The 27,628-nt window shown below is 46.4% G+C and overlaps 1 protein-coding gene across 1 annotated transcript in view; it reads right to left on the bottom strand.

Annotated features, from left to right (window-relative positions):
- Window positions 1-11,586: 11,586 nt before the first annotated feature.
- Window positions 11,587-27,628, bottom strand: part of LOC146354190 (cytochrome P450 2C5-like) — a 37,717-nt gene continuing 21,675 nt past the window's right edge. The window contains exons 5-9 of the mRNA XM_084832377.1: window positions 21,013-21,189; window positions 19,636-19,777; window positions 17,470-17,534; window positions 12,142-12,283; window positions 11,587-12,017 (exon numbers count right to left, since the gene is read on the bottom strand). Coding sequence (XP_084688503.1) covers window positions 11,830-12,017; window positions 12,142-12,283; window positions 17,470-17,534; window positions 19,636-19,777; window positions 21,013-21,189 — 714 coding nt within the window. The 3' untranslated portion in view covers window positions 11,587-11,829. The remainder of the gene's footprint in view (window positions 12,018-12,141; window positions 12,284-17,469; window positions 17,535-19,635; window positions 19,778-21,012; window positions 21,190-27,628) is intronic.

Here is a 27,628-nt window from a genome sequence, read left to right on the forward strand (position 1 = left end):
CTATTAGCAAGGACAAGTTATTCATCAACCTCCAAGCACTCTGGTCCTGAGTGCAAACAAGTTGACCACGTGTGCCCTCCGATGCATCAGAAATGCCGTACGTAAACTCCATCACAATTAAGGGGTGCCACACCGCAAGTCCATGTGTTTAATTGATTGTTCCTTGCTGCCTTGAAGTGTTTTTGAGGAAAGGTAGGACAAAAATATTTTAAATGAATGAAAAATACATTGGCCAAAGGAACATTTCTGTTCCTTGGAACACTTCAAGAAATCACGGGATGTGTGGGGTGATTTAAATTGCAGCCATGCTGATCAGATGCAGAGGAAAGAAGGGGTCCCTGGCCTTGGATAAATATTGTGCAGAAGAGGCAACTAGTCATGGGTAAGAAGCTGCACCTACAGTAATTCCCACTTCTGCCCAAATATGGAAAGTATAAGAGCTCTGTTCTCCTTTCCATCATGTCCATTGAACTGCAATGATCACATTGACTGCTTTAAAAGAAAACACGTAAGAGCTCAGGATCAAAGAAGACGTGACACTAATTGCATGAATGATGACACACCAGAAGCACGGCCAGCCCTCCTATGAGGTGGGATGAATCCCTGCCTCAGGCAGCAGAATGGGAGGGGCAAGAGATCACACAGCCCCCACCAATGGAAGGGCCTCCACTCATAGTCTTGCTCTGCCACTGCCACCCAGGCCGCTGTCTTGCACAGAGTGAGGCAACAGGGCTGGCAGACACTCCAAAGAGCCCCGCCAGATGCTGTCCCACTGCAGCAAATGCCACAGCAGGAAAGCAGCTGGTGCAGCTCTCCAAAGCAGCTGGACTTGTGCCTCGGTTTCTGGGGCCCTTAGAGTGAGGCATCTGCCCAGCTGGTACTGCGGAGCTGATACTCCAGGCTGCACCGGGTGCTCTCCCGCTGCTCTAAATGCTACAGGAGAGCGGCTGGCATGGCTCTCCTGAGCAGCCACCTTAAGCATTGATCTGAGGATCCCTGAGAGTGAGGCATGGTCTGGCGGGCTCCCACGAGAGCTGTGTCAGTCATGGTCCTGCTACGGCAGTGCCTCAGCAGGACATCTGCCAGTGCGGTTCTCCAGAATGCCCACCAAGCCCAAATGCCTATCTCTGAGGCCATCCTTCCTCAGAGCAAGGCATTAGAGATGAGGTTGCCCTGGAAACTGCCTGTGCCATGATGACAGAGGTGCTCTCCAGGGCCGCTTCTACCACATTACTTCTTCTCAGGAAGAAGCACCCCCGCAGTATAAGGCACTGAGGGGGAGGAGGCAGAAAAGGAGGACAAGGGAGGAGGACAAGGGAGGAGAACAGGGCATGCTCTCCTGCCTCAGGGAGCAGGACACCTTGTGCCACCCTTAACCAGAAGCCTTTGTCCCTTCACTGCAGAGTCACTACAACCTTTGCTGCCAAACTCTCTACATTCCTCCCCCCATTGAATAAATGGGATTAATATTCTAGGTCAGATGTGAATTAGAGACAAGTTTGAGCCACAGATCTGTCATGCTTGAAATTAACACCTGTGCCTTTAACAGCTGCTGTAGACATGCAACACGTACCACATTTCACCAATATGAATGTGCAGTGCTGGGGAAAGGTCTGCCTGTTTCTGCCTGTCCTGCAGCTAATACAGCCACAGAGCCCTTTTAAGGTTGTGGGAGAAACTGTGGGGATTTGTATGGAGAAGACAGCCCATCTCATCCAGCATATCTGTGCCTTATTAAAGCACATGTCCTTGTACTTTTGGTCTCCAGAAAGCACTGAGGAAATTCATCATCATCATCAGGAGGAGGAGGAGGAGGAGGAGGAGGAGGAGGAGGAGGAGGAGGAGATTTAATTACATGCAGCCCTCAGAGGCAAGCACTTTCCTCTGTCACAGGCTGAGTGAGTTTTTCAGCTGCCCTCAGGCAATTCCAAAAGGTGTCAATGACCAGGGGATAAAGCTGTCATGTTAAGTAACTACATTAATTAGGCTCCTCTGCTTGCACAGCAGACAACAGGCCTCTGACTTCAGACACAATATGATCTTGTGTTTTCCAGGGGGGCCACCTTAGTCTGCTCCAGGCAGCAAAGACAACGAAGAGTCTGGTGGCACCTTAAAACTAAGGAATTTCATTCTGGCATAAGCTTCCATGGATATTGTCTGCTCCATCAGACGCATTCAGTATTAACCTCAAATTGGCAGATTTATATACAGTCTGTGCAGGAGGGGAGGAATGTAAACGGTGTTATCAGAGTGAACTGAAATTCTTGGCTCCCCACCCCAGCTTCCAATCCAAAACAACACACAGTGACCCAGTTTATACGTAACCGCAAATCATAGTCTAAGTAACCCAGGATTTGCCGGGCACAAGTGGGAGCGAGCCAGTGCACTCCTCACTTCCACTTTCTGCAGACAACTTACTATTGGCCCGTTCGTGGGTTGGTGAGCATGATGTGTGAACCATTCATCCCCTGTTTCACAGCAGACACACCGGTACACAGAGAATGTTAATCACTGTGTACAAAGCGAAAAGAATGCATTTGTGCCTCGAAAAGCAAACGGGTGGGGGAGCAGGCGGTGGGGAGGTACAAAAAACCCATGACATACTCACACAACCCTACCAGAATCTTTCCTTGAAAGGGAAACAGCACCTTCAGAGAGGCCATTTTTGTCTGGACACTAGCAGGGAGAGTGGAACTTCCCCTCCCCAGCCCCCATGGTCCTAAGGTTCCTTCCTCTCTGCTTTAGTTGCACTCAGGCTTCAGCCCTTGTTTGAACCTCAGAAGGGAGGGATTTGTGCTTCAGCAGTAACCACGGTATTTACTGCCTTCCCAACAATGGTCCACAAGTGTGAAAGAGCTGAGGCCTATTACTCCCATGTACCAGCTCTGCCATCTACTGAGGTCCGAGCTTTTAACAAGCGCTGCGAATGCGATGTGTTCCCTTCCCTCCTTTTGGCAGCCAAAGACAAAGAGGCCTGTCGATTTGACTTGCATGGCTGCGCTTGCTCAAGCCACTGATCCCTTTCATGAGTTGTTTGTAGTTTCCTATTATGTCACGGTGACATCTCTGCAGGGCCAATCAATTCGGATCCCGAGGCCTCAGACTAAGGCTCTTCCGCCTTGTGCAGTTGTTCCAGTACAATGAATGGTTGGCAGAACCTGTCAGGGCATTGCAGAGAAAGGAGCATATCTGAGACCCAAAGGAGTAGAGAGGTCACAAGCAGAACATTTGGGCCCAGAATCCCACTTGCCTCTGTGCACCAGGAAATAGTCCAGGGGGAACATCAGGGAAAGTTTTAAAAAGTTTCACTTGGGAACCCTGGAGTCACTCTTCCTCTGCTGCAGGGGTGCAGAGCCTCAGATGCAGGAGCCAAATCTGCCTTCTGGGAGGTGCCCAGAAGGCCACTGTCCCTTCCCCTGACCTCACCCACTTTCCCACAACCACCAATCACTGGGTCTGGTGCAGGTTTCCCCCGATTCAAAAAGGTTGCAATGCCTCTCCTAAGGTGTAGTTACTGGCAGTATGAGCTTTGAGTTAAAACTCGCTGGTATTTTTGGTTTGGTGGCTACAGAGTGCAAACAACCTAAATTTGACCCTTGTATCACTCCGTAGTGCTAGAGGTGCCTTTTTTTTCTTTAAAAGATTGTGAAATATTTTCTCTGGTGCCAGATTTGGTGGCAGGGTGGGGGTTGTGGGCCGCGTGCCCACCCCTGATTTAAGGGCTTCTAAAAGAGTAAACGGTCCAGATGGCTCATCTTCTTCTCTATATTCAGTATTTTCAGAGCCTTTTCTTAGACCCATATTTCCAAAATAAATTGTCATTTTCTCTTGCTGTTCTGCTACATCCATATAATTAATTCTCAGTTATTTCAATTAATCACATACATTTCCAAATGACAATTAATTAAATATTATAATCACAAGTCTTCTAATCACTTGGCCATTATGAGACTCAGAAAAATAAGGAAGAGTGTAAAGCCGGAAAGCTATACTGGAATAACCATGGATATCTGAATCCATTACCGTCTGATTTTAAAACCTGGACCTGCAGCAAAATGGTTGTGATTGTCCTGATAATCGATGACATATGGTGGGGAGAAGCACGGGGGCAGTGGGATCCTGCTAAATTTCCTGGGCTGTGTTTCCACCAGCGATTTACTCCAGCGTGGCTGTGCGGTGAGGTCTCTGTGTTTCCACGACTTCGTGGCCATTCAGCCCCAGCGCCGCCTGTGTTTTTTTGCTGAAAAACTGCTTCTTCTGAAACTGCTTATAGTCTGACTTTTCCAGCTTACCACAGCTCCAGTACTGACCTGTTTCCACAATTGCACTGGGTCCGGTATCATAGTCCTGCCCATGGGGCATGTAGCCCAGCCTTTATGGGTGTGTCACTCTGACCTCAGTGACCCAACCCTTTCCCTCCCTGTTTTCCAGAAGTTTTGTCGCCATTTTGGAGCAGGATGCCGAGGGACCAACTTTTAAAATATCATTGAAAATAAGCACTAGAACACAGCCCATGACCCCAGTCAGGGGTGGGGGGTGGGTTCTCCCATTGTGCTGAATGAGGCTTGCCCTGTCAGTGACCACAGAAATAACAGAGAAGCCTCTCAATTGACATGGCCCATATCAAAGCCCAGTTCCTTAAATGCAATTAAGCACGATCTCGAGGCTTTGGTCCATTGTCTTAGGATGTAACTCCTTCACAGCTTCCATATAGAGATTCAGTGCATTAAAATGGGGGCTGGTTTTGCTCTCTTTCCCACAACAAACCCATTACTGTCTCCTCAGAAGTAACTCCCATTGAGGTGGATAAGGCTGAGATTCCCCCACAATTGAAACGGCACACATTAAAGCCCAATTCCTTAAATGCGTTTAAGCGACCAAGCAAGGCTCCAATTAACTGCCATAGGAAGAAAGTACTTCGCAGCTCCGTTATAGCTATCCTGCAGGTTACAGTGGGGGCTGGATTCTGTCTTTGTCTTTACTACTCTCTTTCCCACAACAAACCCATTAGTATCTCCTCAGAAGTAACTCCCATTGTGCTGAACGAGGCTTGCCTTTGAATGCCTACATCAGAACTTACAGAGTTTCCGCCTCAATTGAAATGGCACACTTTTAAGCCCAATTCCTTAAATGTGATTAAGCGCGATCTCGAGGTGTTGGTCCATTGCCTTAGGACGTAACTCCTTCACAGCTTCCTTCCAAATAGAGATCCTGTGCGTTAAAATGGGGGCTGGTTTCAGTCTCTTTCCCACAACAAACCCATTACTGTCTTGTCAGAAGTAACTCCCATTGCGGTCAATGTGGTCCTCTGGGTTAAAATGGAGGCTAGTTTCCCTCTTTGTGTTCTCCCCCCCCCTTCCTAGCACAACCATGTGTGTGTCTACTCAGATGTAACTCCCATTGTGCTCAATGAGGCTTGCTCCTGAAATGCAGGTGCATCTGGACTTTCAGGGGAAAGGAGAAAGGGGGGGAGAGGAGGGAAGCCTCTCTTCACAGCAAAGTTGATACCTCTTTAGAAATCCCGTACTCCTCCATTAGGTTCTCCTTCTTTATCCTGGAAACACGGCCAAGGAGGCAGGAACACTGATGAGGTAATCAGGCCCAACCCAGACTCCACTCAGACTCCACCCAGCCATCAAGAAAACGATTCGATTAGAGCTCAGTAGAAACAGTACAGAGCCCACGTTACAGCGATGATAAGCTGAGACTTTAAGCACTGTAGAAACTGGAAAAGGAGAAGATGTGATTGGGGAAACATTGCAACAAAGTTGCAAACAAAGTGAAGCCGATAGTGTGGAAACACACCCCTGGACCTTTCAGAGTCTTTTGATAGGATTAACCATGGTATACTTCTGGACCATGATCTGGGATGTGACTTGGGGGCACAGCATTGCGGTGGTTCTGGTCCCATTTTATGACAATTTGGAAAAGATGTTGCTGGAGACTATTGCTCTGGCCTTTCTGCTGTGATGTTCAAGACAGCCTATGTGAAACCACAAGGGGAGGCATGTAGTGATGTAGATGTGCCATCAGGATGTTGATAACACCCAGTCTGTTTTCTCCCTATGTGATCGAAATGAGTCTGTCTGTGGAGGTGTTGAATTAGAGTTGGGGCTCAGTAATGGTGGACTGGATAAGGACCCCAAAAAGGAAGCTCAGTCTAAAATAGACATGCTGGAGAAATTTGCTGTGGATCCAAATTACGCCAAATTCCCAGGAATGCGACCTCTGGAGTCCACAGCGGACTGCCCCTCCCCCTGTTTAGAAAGTTCACAGAGATCAGAACCATGTTCTGAAAGGGCTTTTTTATCTTTTAAGAAAATAAGTCTTGCATTTGCAACACAGTTTACCATAATGAAAGAAACAATGAACCGAAAGAGATTTGACATCACTACCTTGCTTTCTTCCCTAAATCCACTCCACATTGTTGGCAGCTGCTGAGGGTGGGAGGAGAATGCATGAGGTGGTGGAATCATGTCACAAAGTTCTGTCATGATACGGTATGGGCAGAAAAAAGAGAGCCCACCATGGCTTAGTTTACCCATGGGGGTCTGTCCTTTTGGCATGACAATCCTCAGATAACCCATGGCGTGTTTACTATCTACTGTCAAACAACCCCTGCCGCCTGGGTTCACACGACACAGCAAGCATGGCAAGCAAAATGGCACCAGCAGGCACTCAGCACAATGTCACAGCCCCCATGAGTAAAGTAAGCCACAGTGTGCTCTTGTGACATGAGAACAGGTCTAGGGTCCCCCCTAACCCTGGATCCTGAGTCCGCTCAGGCGTCTTTGTGCCTGCTATTTATATAACAAAAAAGTGCAACTTACTGACATTAACACCATTAACGTCATGTTTACTTTGACCCTGAGAATTGTGGAACAGGTGGCTGCATCTCAAATCAAAGAGAGAAGCTTAAATCCAAATAAGAACAAACAAGGGAAGGTAAGAGGGCGCACCTCGATCCTTCTCTATTCTATCTCGAACGGGGTTCTCGGAACACCCGCCAAACTCTTCTGCATGATCCACCAAAGCATCTTTCACCTCTTGGTATCCACAGAGCACGACCAGAGGCTTTGGTCCCATCCAGAGAGTGAAGACAGGGCCATACTTCGCAATGAGCTTTAGCAGAATCAGAAACCAGTCTGGTTAATTGGACAGTGAAACCTCCTTTCGAATAATTATCATAAGGGCTGGTTGCAATATCTTTTAGATGATTCGGTGACAGGATGCTGAAGCTGAGCATGGGGGGTTGAGTGTATTGACCCAGAGTAGAAATGATATCCACAAGGGAAGGGTGTCTAATGGAGACAACATTATCCTCAGTCCCAGCAATTTGGCAGCTCTTAGTGTATCATTGTAAGGAGATGGAACAAATGGAGTCATTTGTCCACTGATAGGTCCAGTAGATCTCCCAGCAAATGCTTCAACTTGATGAAATAAGGCACCTTTTCCCTGCCTCACGCTGTAGGATTTGATCCCAGCTGGTCAATGAGCATGAGACCATATTGCATAACAAGCTGAGGCCGGAATGGGGCAACATGTTATTCATTATGCAAGACCTCTTTTGGTGGTGGTGGTGGTGGTGGTGCCAGACCTCCTTCGGGGAAACTGCCCTAAGTGATCTTGTGACATTCCCTTAGTTTTTGTTCTCAAGCATACTGTTGTGGAAACACGTGGAATCATTCACCTCCATCTGACCAAGCAAGCCACAGGCAGCTCACCAGCCACGTCCCACTGCTTGCCAGAGGCTTGATGCGCTCCCTGTCTCACGATCCAAAGCAGGCAGCAAATGCAGGATGTCCGTTGCCCTCCTGGGGGTTGACCAGTCATCGTGATGGGCTGCATTTGGCCTGTTGGGACACGAGTTGTGTGTGCCTCCCTTCCAGTAATCTGGAGCCAGACAGGATGCCCCCAAAAGGAAGAGAGCCCACTGACTGCTCCTTCCCTGGCAATGAACGTGGAAGCTAATGGACAAGCCTGCAGTGCGAGTTTATTGTTTCTCCTGGCGTAAAACAGTAGCTCATGAATCAGTGGGACTGACGGTTTCTGAGTGCAAGCACAAAGCCGCAAGATGAGTACGGCTATGTCCTTTGCACTGACGATGACTGCAGCATTCGCACAAAAAGTATGCAGCCCAATGCAACAACAGAATCTGCCTCCATGGCTGCAACGGAAAAACACTTTTATCTCTTCTCCTGGAGTTACCTGGAAAGTTTGCTTCTGGTGACTGATTGCATATGGAATGGAATACTCAACTTCTGACATGAAATACATGACTTAGCATCATGGGGCATCACTAATGATGCTGCGATTTCAATCCAAGGAAGGGACAGCTCAATCCCCACCCCACCCCCACAGTGAACCCGAAACAAGTGCAAACTTTGCAGCAAATGGACTCTGACAAAACCCAGATTTCTCCGTGAAAACCATGATTGGGCTACGAAGTGAGGACTGCATCATCTGTCACAAAAATCTTCCCTTCGAAGTGGCACCAGAGCAAAAGGATCATGTAGATGGGGCCCAGATGTCATATGTGGAGTGCTACCTAGAGCAGAAAAGTGCTGTCTTACTGTTGCCTGTTCAGTGGGGGGCTGACACCAAACTCCTTCACCCTTGCCACCTTGTGAGTGGGACTCTGTTGCTTGACCAGCCACAGAGGACTGGACTCTGTGGGATTTATAGCAGTGCGTGGTGATATAACACTGGGGGGAGGGGGGGCTGAGAGAAAGAGGCACAGACAGGCAGACATCATCACACAACACAAGAACACAGACACTGAGTTTTGCCCATTGAGCAGTGTGCCTGGTAAAAAGGATGAACATTGCTCCTACTTCTGCCCCTCTTTCCTCTCAAGAAATGTCCACCCCACCCACTTCTCTGCCTGCCTCTGATCTGCTGATACTGCCTGCTGGTAAAGGTGCACGCATTGCCCTCTCTCTCTCTGAACACCCTTCTCTGATATTGGGGCTGGGAGGGTGTTGTGGCCAAGGTGCTTGCCATTTTTAAAATACTCTCTCAAATTTTAAAAGCATCTGGCACAACCCCCCACCCCACCCCTGCACCTCTTTGTCTGAAATTGGGTAGGCCTCATCCCCTCAGAATTGTGTACTCTATCTACAAATGTCCTCCGGTTCTTCTGGTGACAAAGGAAGAGTGATAGATATTTCTTGATGTGCCCATTGTGGTCTGTAGGGAAGACATTTGAAGCTTCAGGAAACGAGGGAAGAGGAGCTTCTGCCTCACACCTGAGGCAAAGCATAACGTCATTCTGAGGCTCCATGCCGAGGCAGCCCCCTGTCCAAGCCAACGAAGCAAATTCTGAGGGAAAAAATCTACTGCAACCCTAGTAGCCTGCCACTGATTTAGCACAGCCACAGCCTCACCTGATGAAGATGAAAAGGTGAAATACAGCTGCATGTCATCAGCATACTGATGCGAGCACACTTCCAAACTTCTGATGACCCACTCAACAGTTTCATGCAGTACCCTCCTGCAATCCCAGCTCAGAAGGCTGCCTCAGAACAGTACCATTGTCAAGGGTATCAAGGATGCCGAGAGATCAAGGAGAATCAGCAGGGTCACGCTCCCGCGGTCTCTCTCTCTCCTAATATCATACAGGTGACCAAGGCTGTTTCTGCCAAAACCCAGCCTGAAACCTGGCTGAAATGGATCCAGATAATCATCTGTCTCATTGAAGAACACCTGGAGCTGGCTGCCAACCACCGACTCAAGATCTGGCACAGGAAAAAGATTCACCACTGACTGCCCTAAGGCTACTAAGATCTCCTAGGTCCAGGGGGGATTTCTTCAGGAGTGTCATTTTTTCTTGCTCTTCTGCTATATCCACATCATTAACTCTCAGTTACTTCAGTTAATAACATACATTTCCAAATGGCAATTAAATGGCTACAGAGCAGCCCTCCCTGGAAGCTACTTGAAGCTTCCACTTCATTTGTTTTTCAAAAAAGAAGACATAAAAACTTTAAAGGTATCCCTTGGACCACCTCATAAACATAGGTAGCATTTTTAAATGTGAATTTCATGGCAGAACATATTATTTAAAAAATTGCGAACTGCAATGTAGACAGGATGGACTTGGAGCTTTTCTACATGAGGCATTTATTGTGCACTCATGATTCCTTACTCACAGTTGTTCATGGGTTCTTTACATGATGTCGTGATCCTCTGGTTTTGCTTCTGTTTTTTCAGAGCACTTTCCTGGATTTTTTTAGAATGGTGAAAATGGAGTATTATAACTGACCATGTTGTTTCTACTTGTGTATTTATGCTATTCTGCTATAGCACAGCTCCACCTGGGGGCATTTCCATGACAACAGAAGAGAAGTGAATGGAGGAGTACCACATTTTTTAAAAGGAATCAGCTTTGCTGTTCTTTGGTCCATGCGGGGCTCTACGAGTGAGTGCTCCGCATCAGTAAAAAACGCTTCACAGAGCATACTTCCGGGTGGGGCTGGGGGTCGGAGTGAATGTCATCTGACTGGCAGGGGTGCTCAACCAATAAGAGAGGGTTCCCCCCACCTTCCCCCTTTTCTCCTTTCCCCAGAAGCTCCAGGTGCATCTGCATTTAAGGAGCAAGCCTCGCTGAGCACAATGGAAGTGTCTACTTGAAAGTAACACATATGCTTGTGCTGGAAAAGACCGGGGGGGGGGACACAGGGATGAGAAACCAGCCCCCTTTCTAACCCGATGCCGTGCAGGATCTCTTTAACAAAGGTGTGAAGTAGCTACTTTCTGAGGCAATAAACAGAACAACAGAGAATCAGAACCTCGAGACAGTGCTTTACAGCCTTTAGGGAATTTGTGCTTTAAATTGTGCCATTTCAATTGAGAGGGATCTCCGTAGATTCTGATGTGGGCATTCAAAGGACAAGCCTCATTGACCACAATGGGAGATACTTCTGAGGAGACACTAATTGGTTTGTGCAGGGACAGGAAACACACAGGAAACATCCCTTGACCAGGGTCATGGTGAAAGGCACATCCCTGGGCAGGGCTAGCATACCCGAGGTCAATGCGAGGGTTGGGGCACACAGCAACTATACCAGGGAGAACCCCACTCGATAAAAAGAATGGGACTTTAAGCAGTCTCAGGAAATCAATTTTTTCCCTTATAAGCTCCAGGGTGGCTGTTGGATGGCCACAACGTCATGAATGTATCCTCCAAATGCAGCCAGCTCAGAGTAAATCACTCATGGAGACACTCCCCTAGACATTATATAGCAGAAAAGTAAGAAACAAAAAGCACTTTTTGTAGAGCTCAGATCTCATCTCTGTGACAAAAACAAAAGTAGATACAGAGGATTACCAGCCTCATGTAGCAAAGCCCTTAGGATGCGTGAAAGCGACATGGACCAGAGATAGACAGATCCATCCCTAGTTGTGAATTTCTCTTTCCAAAATTGTGTGTGTTTAAATCAGGCGTGGTCTTTTCTTTGCAGCTGGGCATATATCAACAATCAGTGTATTTTAGGGAGAACACTACTCCCTTCAATGGAACTTGGACAAATGTTTGTGGCAACGTGCAAAAAGCGCTTTCAAAAAATAAATGCACTTTCAGCACTTGGTTATGTGGTGCATTTTAATTAGCAAATGGATGGAAGTTAGGGAATGGCTCAGAAGCGCTTCTTTTTTGCCATCATAAGAACATTTAACACCTAACCACTCACATGTAGAGGTGTCCCCTGTATATGAAGCTAGGAGTTGCTGAATGAGTGAAGGAAGGCATCGGCCGAACTTCTGTCCTACTGACTAGGCATATTTTTAACCAGTTGCTTCCCTTCCTCTTGCAGATTTTCAGCCACAAGATCACACTGTACGTCTAATGGCTTGTATCGGACAGCATGGTTTCCTCATTTTCACTTCTGCATGCAAAGACATTAGATCCATATTTTTGGCATCTCCAGCTGGCTGGAAGGTGAAGTTCTGGAGCAGGGTGCTGAAAAACAGGAAGAGCTCCATCCGAGCCAGTGCTTCCCCTGGGCATGCCTGCTTTCCTGGGGAAGAGAGGGAGGGGGAGAGAGAGCTAAGCAATGACAGGTAACCTATATAGTGCTCAGGAAACACAGTAAAGATAAGCACTGGGCTTGTGGCTTGGGTTGTTAAAACAAATGGAGTTACCTGCTGAAAAGGGCATGAAGGCATCTCTCTTCCTGAACTGGCCCTGTTCATCCAAGAAATGGTCCAGGTTAAACTTTTCGGGAGTCTCCCACTGGACAGGGTCAAAATGCACGGATGCGAGCAATGGAATGATGGCAGTGCCCTTCAGGGAGAGGAGGAGACAGATTGCATCACTTGCCTCAGTTTTATGAATATCTAAGAAATAGACAAGTTTTGAGCAAGATAAACTGGGGAAGCACACACAGAGGAATGAGCCAATACTAACTAGATGAGTAGATATCCCTTGAGCTATTCCTTTATTGTTCCATGAGTTCACTCTGCCCTGTATTCCACTCCTTCCAGTTTAACTGCGGGAATCCCCAAAATTAATTCTAGGAATAGAGCAGGAACAGTTTGCTGCAGCTTTCAGATCCTTCAGCTTACTTGCATTTTACACCCTCCTTCCTCCTCCAACCCAGACATTGCTGATGTATATGTTCATATTGATACGACATTATAAAAAGTAGCCTTGATGTGATCATATGTATGTACCTGAAGAGCGAGCTAAAATTTCTTAACAGACATTTTCCTAAGAAAATTTCTACGATCTTTCTTTTTTCTCACCTCATGCAAAAAAGGCCACTTTGCAGTATTTTCTCTGACTAGTTTCTATAATTTTTCTCTGTGGCTGCTGCCATTCTGCCCCCCTACCCCATCCTTCAGTGTCCAGAACATTAGGTCTGGGGTACTGTGGAGGGTGCAAAATGGTGGCCTGGCTGTCAATAGGGTAGCTGCTTCTGCTGGTCCCCCCAATTTCTCTGCCCACAAATAGAGTGGAGAATTTCAAGGGGCCACTTGCACACAGGCATTGCTTCATGGCTCCTTTTGTGCCATGCTTTACCAATGTGCTTATGTTCTCCTGTTCATACCATACAAATATGCCTGATACTTTCACTTTGCAGTGCTAGATTGTTACATCCATCTGCATCTGTAAACTGCTAAAGTGACAGTGGTGGCAGGAGCAGGAATTGAGTAGGGCGGGTGGTGGGTTCATGGCAGCAATAGATGGGGGGCAGGCGGGTGTGTTGCCCCAGCCGTAGGCTCTGAACTCATAATTTAGAGGTGCCAAGATAGTGATACATCAGACTCAAAGGTTTGCTTACAAGGAGTACTTTATTGGGTAACTTACAGCACACAGGCGTACCCAGTGGTTGGATCAGACAGCTTCTCTGAACCACGAGCCATTGGGTCAAATGGGTTTTATACAATACATGTTAGCCATGAGGCAGCACAACACTAGCAAGCACCCCCAGCATTCATTCCCCGCATAGGCTAGAAGTGTTTGGTTCTCAGGCACAGCCACCTGTCAACAGACTTTGCTTCCCAGGCACATCAGAGATAAAGACTCTCCTCATTAGCAAGGAATGCACCAAGAAGGCTGTTATCGGCCTTTTGACTCATCTGCACATGCTTAGAGGCTTACTAGCATGGGAATTGCACCAATAATGAACTTAAGCAAACATTATGGATCTCTAGGCCCCTCTAACACTACAAATGACTTGGCTATGTGCCTGGGGCCAATACAGCGGGGAGCACACAGTGGCAGTATTGCTCCTGGGGCCAGTCCTAGCAAGCAAGGAGGGCAGCAGCAGGACCCCCAATCCACTATTCTTTGCTGCGTGCTGCCTGAGGCAGGCACCTCATCCTGCTTCCTGGGCTGGCTGGCCCTGATGCATGTCCTACTTCTGGATGTGTGTACTACTTGTGGAGAACCCAAAAGTAGGACACAAGCACAATAACACCCTCCAGTTTGTTTCCCCCAGCAACTGGTGTACATAGGCATACTGCCTCTGAAACTAGAGGTAACATACAACCACCGTGAATGAGTCATTGAGAGCTTTATCCTCCATGAAATTGTCTAACCCCCTTTTAAAGAAATCCAGTTTGGTGGCCATCACTACATCTTCTGGTAGCAAATGCCATTCTTTAACTATGCGATGTGTGAAGAAAAAAATTCTTTTAGCTGTCTTGAATCTCCCACCAGTCAGCATCAGGGGATGACCCTGGCTTCTGTGTCTCCTAATCCACTTTCTCCACACCATGCATCATTTTGTATACCTCTATCATGTCTCCCTCATTCGCCTTTTTTCTAAGCTGAACAGTCCCACCCCAATCCCAGTTCCAGCCTCTTGGTCATTCTAGTTGCAGTTTCCTGACTGAGGCTCCACCTGGAGGAGACTCTGGCCCTTGAAATGTAGATTAGGTGCTAAGGGGAAGCAGCAAAGGTGCCAGGAAAGGGTCACATGGACCAAGCAATCCCTGGCGTTATTCTCAGAGCTCAGCTGAGACCCAGGAGCAAGCAGACTGCCTGACTAGAAAGAACCAAAAAAAATTGGTGCCCAAATTAGATGACAATTATAGGTTCCAAAATAAAGAATTTTGGAATGGGGTAATGGGTACGGGACTGGACTCAGGAAGGGAACAGTAATTTGGCACTGCGTAAAGAAAGGAAACTTCAGGGAGATTCCTGGCTACCGGACTGGGTTAAGGTCAGTTAGCTGTCCCATTTACAAAGCCATGCCACAGAAGGTAATTAATTACCAGTTTAGGAAACAAAAGGTATCACAAGAGGTGGCCAAGTAGACCTTGAACTCATTGACCTGTCTCGTGGGTGGGAATGCTATAGGATTGGGCAAAAGGTATCACATGAGGTAGCCAGCTAGAAGTTGAACCCATTGACTTGTCTGCTGCATGGGAGCAGGATAGGATTGGGCCATATTTCCCAGCAAGGCTCCGGATTGGCCAATTTAAAGGAATCCTCATCGTTTAGCTGCCTGGGTGGTGACTTGGCAGTTTAGTAGGCATTTGCATGTTTCCATAGTTCCATGGCAACAACTCCCTTTAATCAAATCTATGGAGGAAGCAATGAGTCTTGCCCCTCTGCAGCCATCTGGGGCTTTCTTTTTGTCCCTGGCAGCCTTAAATGGCAGCAACTTTCACAACAAAATGGATTCTTGAGCCAACGTGTCAGGGTAGTGTCGAAGTGCACAACAAATAAGAGTTAGCGTGCCTGAGTTCCTCTGCAACACCAGGGCCATATATATGGTAACTATATATGGCAAGTGACTCTAATGAGAAAAGGAGTCCAAGATGGGTGGGAGTTTTTAAAAAAGGAAATTCTCAAGGCACAATTCCAACAAGAAAAAAAAGGTGGAAGACAACAGAAGAAGCCAATGTGGCTTCACAAAAAGCTTAGAGATGACCTGATAACAAAAAAGGACACATATAGGAAGTGGAAGGAAGGCCAAGCAACAAAGGAATTGTACAGGCAGGGAGCACAGAACTGCAGGGATGGCGTCAGGAAGGCTAAAGCTGAGAACGAGCTGAGGGATGCTAAAAGCAACAAAAAAGCTTTCTTCAGCTATGTGCATAGTAAAAGACAGAGGAAAGAAATGGTGGTTAAGCTATTAAATAAGGATGGCAAAATGATAACAGAGGACAAAGGAATGGCAGAAGTGCTCAATTCCTACTTTGGCTCAGTGTTCTCCCAAAAGAGGGTCTATGATCCCCCTGGAAAAGGTGAAGTACAGGCTGAAGGAGCAGGATTGCAGCTTGAGATTGATAGGCATATGGTCAAGGAATGCCTAATTACTTTGAATGACTTCAGATCTCCAGGGCAAGATGAACTACACTGTAGAGTAATAAAGGAACTGGCAGAAGAACTCTCAGAACCACTGTCTATTATCTTTGAGAAATCATGGAGGACGGGTGAAGTGCCAGATGACTGGAGAAGGGCCAATGTTGACCCTATCTTTAAAAAGGGTAAAAAGGAGGAACCTGGGAACTACAGACCAGTCAGTCTGACATCAATCCCTGGGAAAATTCTGGAGCAGATTATAAAGCAATCCATCTGTAAGCACTTTGAAAACAATGCAGTGATTACTCGAAGCCAACATGAATTTGTCAAGAACAAATCCTGCCAGACAAATCTGATCTCATTTTTTTATCAAGGAACCTCCCTTGTGGACTGTGGGAATGCTGTGGACATAATATATCTCGACTTCAGCAAAGCTTTCGACAAAGTGCCCCATGATATCCTGATGAGCAAACTAGCTCAAAGTGGGCTAGATGAAACAATGATCAGGTGGATCCACAGTTGGCTACAGAATCAGACTCAAAGAGAGCTTATCAATGGGATCTTCTCAAACTCGGGAGAGGTAACAAGCGGGGTACTGCAGGGCTCAGTCCTGGGCCCAGTGCTCTTCAACATTTTTATGAATGACTTGGAGGAGGAGGTGCAAGGAATGCTGATCAAATTTGCAGATTACTTTGGAAGACAGAAACAAAATTCAAAGTGATCTTGATAGACTGGAGCGCTCGGCAGAAAACAACAGAATGACATTTAATAGGGATAAATGCCAAGTTCTGCACCTAGGAAAAAGAAACCAAATGCACAGTTACAAGATGGGGGATACGTCGCTCAACAACACTACAAGCGAGAAGGATCTTAGACTTGTTGTCGATCACAAGCTGAAGATGAGCCACCAATGTGATGTGGCTGCAAAAAAGGCAAATGCTCTTTTGGGCTGCATTAATAGAAGCATAGCTTCCAAATCCCGGGAAGTAATAGTTCCCCTCTACTCAGCATTAGGCCTCATTTGGAGTACTGTCCAGTTCTGTCCAGTTCTGGGCTCCACACTTCAAGAAGGATGCAGACAAACTGGAGAGGGTTCTGAGGAGGGCAACAAAGATGGTCAGGGGACTGGAAACAAAGCCCTGTGAGGAGAGACTGAAAGAATTGGGCATGTTTAGCCTTGAGAAGAAAAGACTGTGGGGAGATAGGATAGCACTCTTCAAGTACTTGAAAGGCTGTCGCAGAGAGGAAGGCCAGGATCAATTCTCGATCATCCCAGAGTGCAGGACACAGAATAATAGGCTGAAGTTACAGGAAGCCAGATTCCAGCTGAACATCAGGAAAAATTTCCTGACAGTTAGAGCAATACGACAATGGAACCAATTCCCTAGGGAGGTGGTGGGCTCTCCCACACTGGAGGCATTCAAGATGAGGCTGGACAGCCATCTGTCAGGGATGCTCTGACTTGGATTCCTGCATTGAGCAGGGGGTTGGACTCTATGGTCTTGTAGGCCCTTTCCAACCCTACTATTCTATGATTCTGTGATTCTACTTCCTCCGTTTCCTCCCCACAAGTTGTTCTGTCATCGTACCTTAGGGAAAGGGTAGCCCCTGAATTCTATATGACGAGTAACTGTATGTGGCATGGTCTCCAGACTCGCTTTTTGGTATCATTGACTCTCATGGATAACTGCATTGGTGAAGGGCATCCTCACCCGGTCTTCCATGCCAGGGGCACGGTTGGCACCAACCACATCATCAATCTCCTGTTGGACTTTTGCTGAAATGAAAAGCATTCAGAAGATGTACTTCCCAAATTCTGAAGCTTGTTCTCCATTAATACAGTGCTAGTCTTACATATTGTAAGACATGCCTGAAGCAAAAAGTCAATCTAACTCCCACACAAACACCCCTCTGGACTGAAGAGCCTTCCAAAAAAGGCACAGAGAAGTGGAAGCTGTAGACAGGGAAATGCTCTTCCCATTTCCTTCAACAAATACACTACTTCATCTCACTAAAACATGTCAGGCTTTTTTAGCTAGGAAAAATAAAGACTGGTTTGGGGAACACTATAGAGGCTGAGGCTTACACAATTCTGAATTTGGTGGAAATAATCATTTTGAACCTTCAGACCTCTGCAGTTCAGGGACAAAAACAGAAATGGATTGGCAGAAGGTTTAAGGAGGACAAAACATAGTACTCCTTGATATTATTCCTAACCAATATGCAGTTCACTGCCAGAAAATACCCTTTAGCTTAAATGCCTTTTTAAAAAGACTAAGCAAGAAGGATAGATGTACAAGGGGGTATTAGCCATGATAACGAGATGGATCCTCCATGTTGAAAGGCAGTCCATATGTAATACTAGATGATGAGGACAACCAACCAACATAAGGTGGGTTTCAGTAGGGATGTGCAAATCAGCAAAACTCGAGCTCGCCACAGTTTTCCAAATTCCACCTCAAACCTTGTTCCAAATCAAGTCCGTATCAGATTGCAAGCTTTGCTTTGCTTTTCAAATGAAAATCGGTGTGCATTTCCATGTGCATTATTCCACATGTACACATCAGTTGTGTGCACTTTTGAAATGTACTTATTTTTCTCCCATTCATTAAAGCATATTTGTGGGCAGTTTTCAAAAGTATAAGTTTCATGCTCTTTTTCAAATTTGACACATGCTGCCAAATGCATTTTTTGGTCCACAAATCACTTTGCAAGCTCGGAAATGTACAGACTTCAACCACAGATTGCATCCGGGTTTGTGTTCAGTCCGGAAGGTGCAAACTGGGTAAAATCCTGATAAAAAATGAACTGAAATGAATTTCTAATACATCCCTAGGTTTTAGTCTTCGTGTCCCGCTTGGAAGCTCCCAGAGGCATTTGGCTAGCCACTGTTGGACACAGAATACTGGACAAGGTGAGCCTTTGGTCTGACCCAGCATGGCTCTTCTTATGTATTTTCACATATCTATTACATTTTTATACATGCGTATAGCAAAACCACCCAATGAACCGCCCAGTCACACACTCAGACTACTCAAGGTCCTTCTTCCACTAAGCAGTGGCTTCACACTCTCAGACCTACAAGTGTCAATCAGCTTGTGGGGAGCCATCATGGATTATGATAAATGCCCTTTATCACTTTCCTACTAAGCCCCAACACAGGCATTTGCAATAACTCATGGAAAACCTAGCACGTCATAGTTAACCCTCATTAATCTGCATATTAATTATGACAAGGATTAATTTTAATAGTCATGCAATGTAACTCAAAAGCTCTGGGGTGATGTGCTGCTGAGTGGAGACAGCTGCTTATTGAATCTGAAAGCTTCAGGTTATGAAATAGCATTCTAAATGGTGCATTCCTTCAGTGGCCACACAAAGGTGTCCTGGAAGCCCACAAAATTAGTTGTATGGGATGGGAAACTTCTTTTTGTCCAGCTCAGGTGGAGCAGCGGTGGACAGAAGGGACATCAGGATCTTCTGGTAGATATCTGGGGGATTTTCAATAGATCAGCAAGGTTTTCTAGTCCCCCATTATTTTTTTTAATAGTAACAGCAACAAAATGACTCTGACTCCCTTGCCCTAAATTATGCTGCTGAAATGAAGACAGCTTGGGCTAACCATGAGTGCATTTTTGCATGGCAGGACAGTGAGCCCTATTCAGTTCTGGTTCTTAAAACAAATTGCTGGGATCATAATCCCTTAATACCAAGTGTATTTCTTTTGCACCAGGATCCAGTTGGTGGATCTTAGGGTTCTAGTAAAAGACAAACTAGTTCCTGCAACCCTGAATTCTGCCCACCCCTAGTCTGGAGGACTTTTCCATGTGTGAGTATTGGTGGAACCCATAAGAGTCACCTCTGCAGTGTCTGTGTACCTTGAACGTGGGGCAACTTTGCCATCACCATGAGGCTGTAGAGCAATGCATTACTTGTGGTTGCTGTCCCAGCAACAAAGAGTGCAAACATACACATGACAAGGTCTTCAAGGGTATAGAAGTCCTTTGAAAAATTTTGTTCCTGTAAATAACACAGAGGAAAAGGGGGAGAATGAACATTTCCACTTGAAAGAAAGATGGTGAATTTGAGACATCTTAGCCTCTTCCAAGCAATATCACAGCATGGAGTCCCTCCCCCATTTAAAAAGATCAGTCACTTCTGTTCAAAAATGAGACTGCTTTGGGAATATACATAAAAGCTCTTCAGTCCTATTGACCTGGTTTGCACATAACGACAACCCATCAGTTTAAAAACTGATGGGCTGTTGTGCAAGGATGGGGACTCTCCCCCTTTTACCACACAAGCCATGATCAGCTCCTTCGTAGGTTGTGGACCATGACATGCAAACCTGGACCACTGGGTTGTTCAGGGGCTAAACAACTGAGTGGTTAACCCATGGCTTGCTATTGGGTTAACTGCTGGGTTGTTTAGCTCCTACACAACCCAGTGATTGGGTTTGCATGTCATACTCCACCACCTACAAATGAGCCAATCGTGGGTTGTGGGATAAAGGGGAAGAGGAAGGCGTGCTGTAGGCAATGCACCCACTCGTGCACAACAACCCATGATTTTTCAAACCAATGGGTTGTTGTTACATGCAAACAGGGCCATTGTGTCATGGATCCTGCTTCAGGTGTTTGATGACTGGAAAATTGGGGCAGAAACCACTAACCCAGATAATAAAGTAGACTACCAGCCAAATACTTAGGACTAGAAATTGAGAGAGTAGTTGAAGTGCAAGAAAGAATACCCTGATCTTTACTCAGATAGTTACCTGCTTTAGTTTGGTCCAGACAGCAATCTCTGATCCTTTTTATACCGTGAATGTGAGAACTAGGCATAGGAGATCCCTAAATTAAGTATAATGACTGACTATGCCTTGAAATGAATGAATATCATGAGTGAAATGAGTGAATCAACCAGGAATATAATATTTTCTGTAAGAAAAGGTAAACCACTAATTTCTCCTGCCCCAAGGATATTTCAGCCAACATTTTCTGCATCTGTTCTCCTGCTTCTTGGGTTGATTTGTAAAGAAACCTGAGTAAAGACCTCTCTACCTGAGGTTAGTCTGGAGACCATCACAATGGCCTGTCAGCTACTGCCACAGCCAGAAGAGAAACATACGCTGAGAAATGTGGGTGGTCCAAGAGTAATGAGAAGCAGCAAGAAACGTTCAAGTTTCTTTAGCTTTAAAGTGGAAATATTCCTGATATTTTGGGAATTGTGCAAAAAAAGCTTTGGGGACCCTGTACCTTTTCCATCCTCATTAGAAAGCAGTCGATATAGTCACGGGGGTTCTGAAGATCCAGTGTCTGCCTGTGGGATTCAACCTTCTCACGGAGGAAGGCAGTCAGCTTTTCAGAATCAGCTAAAATCTTTTTGTGTCGTCCAGGCAGGTAATCCATTATTTTGGGAACAGCAGTGTACACCTAGAATAGAGATGATATGCACAGCCTGATATATTGTGAATCTAATGTTTGAGTCCTGTCCACTACATTTGTGATGCAATGACCCAAAAGATCACAGAGCAGCTTTTAAACTGACTTCATGTGAGAAGCCAAGAGGAGCTAGGGAGCTTCTAGTTTAGGACAACTCATTGCTGAGCTATGACAGCATAAAGCACTCATTTGTCGGAGGACAAGGGAAGGGTGTCTGGCCTGTTGGGGAACTTGGGAAGGCTGGATTTGGACCACATGCAGGCTGGATTTGGCCCGTAGGCCTCAGGTTCAACACCCCTGGTATAAATGTTCATGGTCATTTAAATGGAGATAGGGCCACCACTCCAGAGAGCGGCAATAGCTGATTTCCTGCTGCAACCTTTGGCACAGCAGGAAAGCAGTCAGCAGGGATCTCTGGCATTGCTGGATGCCCTAGGCCCCACATTGAGAGATACAGGGCATTGGTAGCAAAGCACATGGTCCTCCTAGTGGTGGGCACATGGGCTCCACCATCCTTCCAGATCCACTGCCTAAACCTAGTGGAATGGAAATAATCAATAATATACAACTATCCTTAGAAACTCTATAGCAGACTTCCCTAACCTGGTGCCCTAGAGACTTTTTGGACTTCAACTCCCATCAGCCCCAACCAGCATGCCAAATGGTCAGGAATTCTTGGAGCTGAAGTTGAAAACATCTGGAGAGCAGGAAATCCATTATTTGGGGAGTGTACACCTGGAATACAGATGTTATATATAGCCTGAGATATTCTGAGTCCATACTTGCAGACCTGCCCACTACATTTATGACTCAAAGAACAAAAAGGCCACCGAGCAGGTTTTAAACCGACTTAATTTGGCAAGCCAAGAGGAGCTGGGGAGCTTCTGGATCAGGACAACTCATTGCTGAGTGATGATGGTGTAAATGTTCATGGAAATTTAAATGGGGATAGGGTAGAACTTGGCAGTGATCATGAAGGTTTGCAGTCTTTTAAGGAAGGGTCACAGGGGGAGCTGCACACGCAAAGACTTGGACATAATTATGATATTGCCAGTAGCCTCCAAGCCAAGGTGGAGATGATGGTGGCCTTGGTGATTAATTTATTTACTCATTTTAAGAATATACAAAACGGCTTTTTACTTAGAGTATTGATATAGTGGGCGTGCCACAATCCTAGCTGTATGGAAAGAATCAGTTCGGTATGATTATCCTTAGGTACAAACCCTACAACAGCCTTGCCCAACCTGGTGCCCTCCACATGTTTTGGACTTCAGCTTCCATCAGCCCCAGCCCATACGGCCAATGGTCAGGAATGCTTGGAGTTGCAGTCCAAAACATGAGGATGCACCAGGCTGGGGAAGGCTGCTCTATAGTTACAACAGAGAAGGATGTATCAGGGATGCTGTTGTCCTTTATGTCGAAGAAGTCTTTGGGTCTACAAAACATAGAAAAGGTAAGAGGAATTGACTCCTCTATGAAATCTCTGTGGGTGGAACCAGCAGCCCCAACATGTACTTTAGTACTAAGGACATTTCTAAGGCACCAAAACCCAGGTGTCTAACTTTCAGCACCACCCAGGCAACTCACAGGCCAAATGAAGGTGCTTCCAGCTGAGGCTTTTATCTTGCCATCACCCTGCCTCACTCACAGAATTTTATGGTTGAGCCAGATTATGACATCTTCCAGTCATAGCCCTCCCATTTTTCCCCACCACATCTTCTGTTTTTGGTTTTCTTCTTACCACAGAAAACCCAATAAGATGGAATAGCTGCACAATGCCTTCCAAGTGGTAGCGACAGGAGCACCCCGACCCCCGGGCTGGAAGTACCCTGAGTTATCGGTCTGATCTTTGCTGTGAAGAAGCACAGCTCTTCCCATGGCCAGAGAGGGCAATGCTGCCCATGAGCCTAGTCACAATGGATGACAGGAGCAGAGGAAACATCAGGGCCCTGAAGGCCTCGCTGTGCCTCTTGTTCTAGCCTTGGTTCCTCAGGCCTGGCAACTCATCTCACAAAGTAGCCACACTGACTGCCTTCCTTTCCTGCTTGATACAGACTCTGGCCACAGAAGCCTTTGTGAGATAAGTGGCTCATAGTGAGGAGGGCTCATAGACAGCCCCTGCCTGACCCAAAGCTGAAAGTTATGCCCCTGACCATTATTGCAGAAAACGTCAGGTTTGTAGAACTGGGCCTGAGCCCAAATGGCCCTGACTTTTGTGGCCTTGTTTTGGGACTGTGAAAACTAGATAGCATTTCTCTGCACTGTTTTTGTGGGGGGAGCACAATTCAGTGGAGCAGGTCAGTATTAGCAGGAGCAGTCCCTTCTTAGCACTATTAGCAGTCATTTTCTGTGCCAACCCCACCAATCACTTCCTTAACCATGCTCTTAACTTCATGGCCCAGGTAGCATTTCCTTCCTCCCAGAATTCCCTCTATGCAGCATTGTTCTGGGACACTGCAGGGGAGAAACAGTGGCCATCACACCAAAATGGCCCTAACTGGCAGTCTCTGTTTTCTCCCTAGAATGACACGGCATCCAGGGGAATCAGGAACAAATGACAGCCAGGTCCCTGAAGAAAGGGTACAGCTCCTGTAGCTAACATGGGAGGCGGTGAAGTAAAAGAACAAGGGAAAAGGAAGCCCAGCTGCCAATGGTGAGCTACTCACATGTCTGTGCCTCCTGACATGCACTGTGTGAGGCCTTCTTAGCCAGTATGCCTGAGAAGGGATGCAGGAGGGTGCTGTGTCATCAATATGCGGATGACACACAGCTCTACCTCTCGTTCAAATCTTCACCAGGGTTGGCTGTAGAATCCCTGTCTAAAAGTCTGGAGACAGTGAGTGGCTGGATGGGGAGGAATAAGCTGAAGCGGAACCCTGACAAGACAGAGGTATTTTTGGTGGGAGACAAGAGGAGGTTGGGGGATGTTGACCTGGTGTTGAATGGGGTACGGTTACCCTTGAAAGACCAGGTCCGCAGCCTGGGGGCCATTTTAGACTCCCAGCTGTCCATGGAGGCTCAGGTGCCAGCCGTGAGTCAGACAGCATTATATCAACTCCATCTAAAATGGCGGCTGCGCCCCTACCTTCCCAACCATCTGCTCCCATCGGTAGTACATGCCCTGGTCTCCTCTCGTCTCGACTACTGTAATGCGCTCTACATGGGGTTACCCTTGAAGACAGTTCGGAAGCTTCAGCTGGTGCAGAACACGGCAGCTCACCTGATTAATGGTAGCCGCTGGCGTGATCACATCACTCCGGTGCTGAAGGAGTTGCACTGGTTACCATTTGTTTTCCGGGCCAAATTCAAGGTGTTGGTTTTGACCTTTAAAACCTTATATGTTTCTGGCCCAGCCTATCTCAAGGAGTGCCTCCAGCAACACCAGACAGGCCGCTCAACAAGATCAGCCTCGGATAGCCTTCTCTCTGTCCCATCAGCCAGGACAGCTAGGCTGGTGAGGACGAGGGAGAGGGCCTTCTCTGTGGTGGCCCCCACTCTGTGGATCTCCCTCCCTAGGTAACTCGGCCATGCCCCTCTTTAATGACCTTCCGCCATGCAATGAAAACTTGGTTATTCAGGCAGGCATTTGGGGTGGGTTACAGTATTTTTAATTAATGTTTAATGTGTAATTTTACTGTTTTAAATTGTACCGTTGTACATCACCCAGAGTGACCAGCCAGATGGGCAATTAAGAAATTAGATGATTGATAGATAGATAGATGATAGATAGATAGATAGATAGATAGATAGATAGATAGATAGGAGCATTTGGAGGGTTGCTGCAGACAATCAATTTCCCTCATTCTTTGTGGATAAAGCTGTTCAGATTCGCCACAACATGGTCACATTGAAGCAGGTCTGGTGGATGTAACCTTGGCCTGTCCAGTTGGCTTGGATTCTTTTCAGCTTGCGGATCTCGAGAAGATGGTCAAGGTGTCTGGAGAGGTGAGGGCTGCCACTTGTTTGCTTTATCCTCACCCAGCCTGGCAGATCAAATCAGCCAGGACGGGACTCGCTACGCTGCTAAGGGAAGAGATGATTGCCTCTTGCAGGAAGGCCATGTTCCCTCTTGCTTGAAGGAGGCAGTAATAAGACCTTTAAAAAGAAAACTACCATGGACCCAAAAGATCTTTGAAGCTATAGGCCAGTCTAAAATAGATCATTCTTCGAGAAGGTGGTGGCCTTGCAACTCCAGAGGCACTTGGATGATCCTGATTATCTGGACCCATTTCGAGGGTTTTTTCAGCCAGGATCTGGGACTCAGATTGCTTTGGTTGCCCAGGTTGATGACCTATGCTGGGAGCTGGAGAGATGGAGAGATGGAATGCAGCCCTACTAGTTCTTCTGGACTGGTCAGTGGTGTTTGATACCTTCAACCATGTTATCCTTCTGGACCACCTGGTAGGATTGGCCCTTGGGAGCACTGTATTGCAGTGGTTCTGGTCCTTCCTGTCAGGTCATGTCCAGAAGCTGGTGTTGGAAGATTACTGTTTGGCGCCACCAGCCTTTGGTTGGTGGGGCTCTGTTCTGACCCCTATGTTCTCTAATCTACATGAAAGCACTGGGAGAGGTCCCCTGGAGCACTGGAGTGAGATTCCATTGATAGGCTGATGACACTCAGCTCTATTACTCTTTGTTACCCAACTCCAAGGAAGCAGCTGGCACCACTGAATGTTGCCTAAGTTCAATAATGGGCTGGATTGTGGTGAACAAGCTGAGCTTAAATCCAGAAAAGACAGAGGTGCTGTGGGTCAACAGAAAGCCTGGCTCAGGTATTAGGGTTCAACCAATTGTGGATGGGTCCCACTTCTCCTGAAAGATGAAACTCGTACCTTGGGTTAGGAGTGTTCCTGGATCCTATGCTGTTCTTGTCAGTCAGTCAGTCGATTTTATTGCATATAGTCATAAATTCTTACCATTGAATTTAACAACCACAAAACAGAGACTCAGTCACAGAAAGAAAAAGGTTGAACAAGCCACTCAGATCAGTTTATCATGTGCACAATCTACAGCAACAGTTTTTAGGACCTTCTTGGCACAGAAATCTATATTAGAATACTGTTTTCCTATGGAATCAAATGGAAATTATATGAAGAGTAATTCCTCCTTTAGTAAGAGGGGAACTGTTATTCCCCTCTTACTAAAGACTTATATAGGCTGACTTATATAGGCTGGAGCGTTTGAATTCCACAACTGCTGCATGCTCTGGAAGGGGAGGGAGGGCATAAAATCCACTAGTAGTAAGCTATACGGATTTACAGCATGACTGGCAACTGGATCCAGAACTTTTTAGCAGTGGGTTAATACTTATGTCACCACAGCAGACTCAGACTCTGGAGATAAATCTTAATAATGAGCTGTTGAATAATACAAATGAAAATGACTCTGTAGCTGATGGGCATGAAATTGCTACAACAATTTATGAACATCTAGGAGATAAATGTTTTCTTTCAGCACAAGGATATGAAAGTTTCTTCAAAAAGTTGAATTGCATAAGACAGGAGCTTTCTGGGCCAAAGGCTAATATGCAAATCATAACAGTATTAATCGAAAAGGGATACCAGCAGCAGCTCCTGCTTAGCAGGTGCTTTCAAACACCTTGGTGGTACAATACACGGCAAAAACCACTCCGATTGTGAAGAGGACCATACTAGCAATAGTTTTATAAATGAACTTCAGGCCAATGGGGCACAGTTCAGAGATCTCTTTCTGGACTGGGAGGAACACGATGAGGAAAACTGGGACCTTCCATACAAAGATGCCGGCCCAGTATATGATTTCTCTGTTCTTAATTTATCGCCTGTAGCCTTACAGCTTATTATACTAGATGACTGGAAGGAAGATCTAATTGGACAGTCCACCATCCTGTTACAAGCTGCGGAGGTGTGGGGTACAAGAAATGCAGCTAGCTGCCAAGATGAGATGGATGCACCGGGTCAACCGGACTCCAATTCAGGTGGGGACTCTTTGACACCTGGCTCTTTCTCAGGTAGTGCATTTTGCATTTCTATTTATTACTGGCCTCTTAAACGATCAAATGGCACCTGAAGAAAGGCCAATAGGGTTTGAAGGGCCTATTAGCCCAAACTGCACATGACTATGGAGACAAAGGCAATCTAAAATGCTCCTGTGTGTATCACAGTGCTGTTCTTGGATTCTCAGGTGGCAGTGGTGGCGATGAGCACTTTTGCACGACTACGCCGAGTCACCAGCTGTGGCCATTCCTGCGTCAGTCTGATCCGGCAATGGTTATCCGTGCCTTGATTACATCACGGCTAGCCTATTGCACTGTGCTTCATGTGGGGCTACCCTTGAAAAGTGTCTGGAAGCTTCCATTGGCGCAGAATGTGGCAGCTAGACTGCTAACCGGTGATCTGATCACCCAGCTACTGAAAGATCCGCACTCGTTGCCAATTGTCTTCCAGGCCCA

This window comes from Heloderma suspectum, chromosome 2 (genome assembly GCF_057233095.1).
Source record: "Heloderma suspectum isolate Gila_16-S chromosome 2, 16-S_ref, whole genome shotgun sequence".
Taxonomy (NCBI): Eukaryota; Metazoa; Chordata; class Lepidosauria; order Squamata; family Helodermatidae; genus Heloderma; species Heloderma suspectum.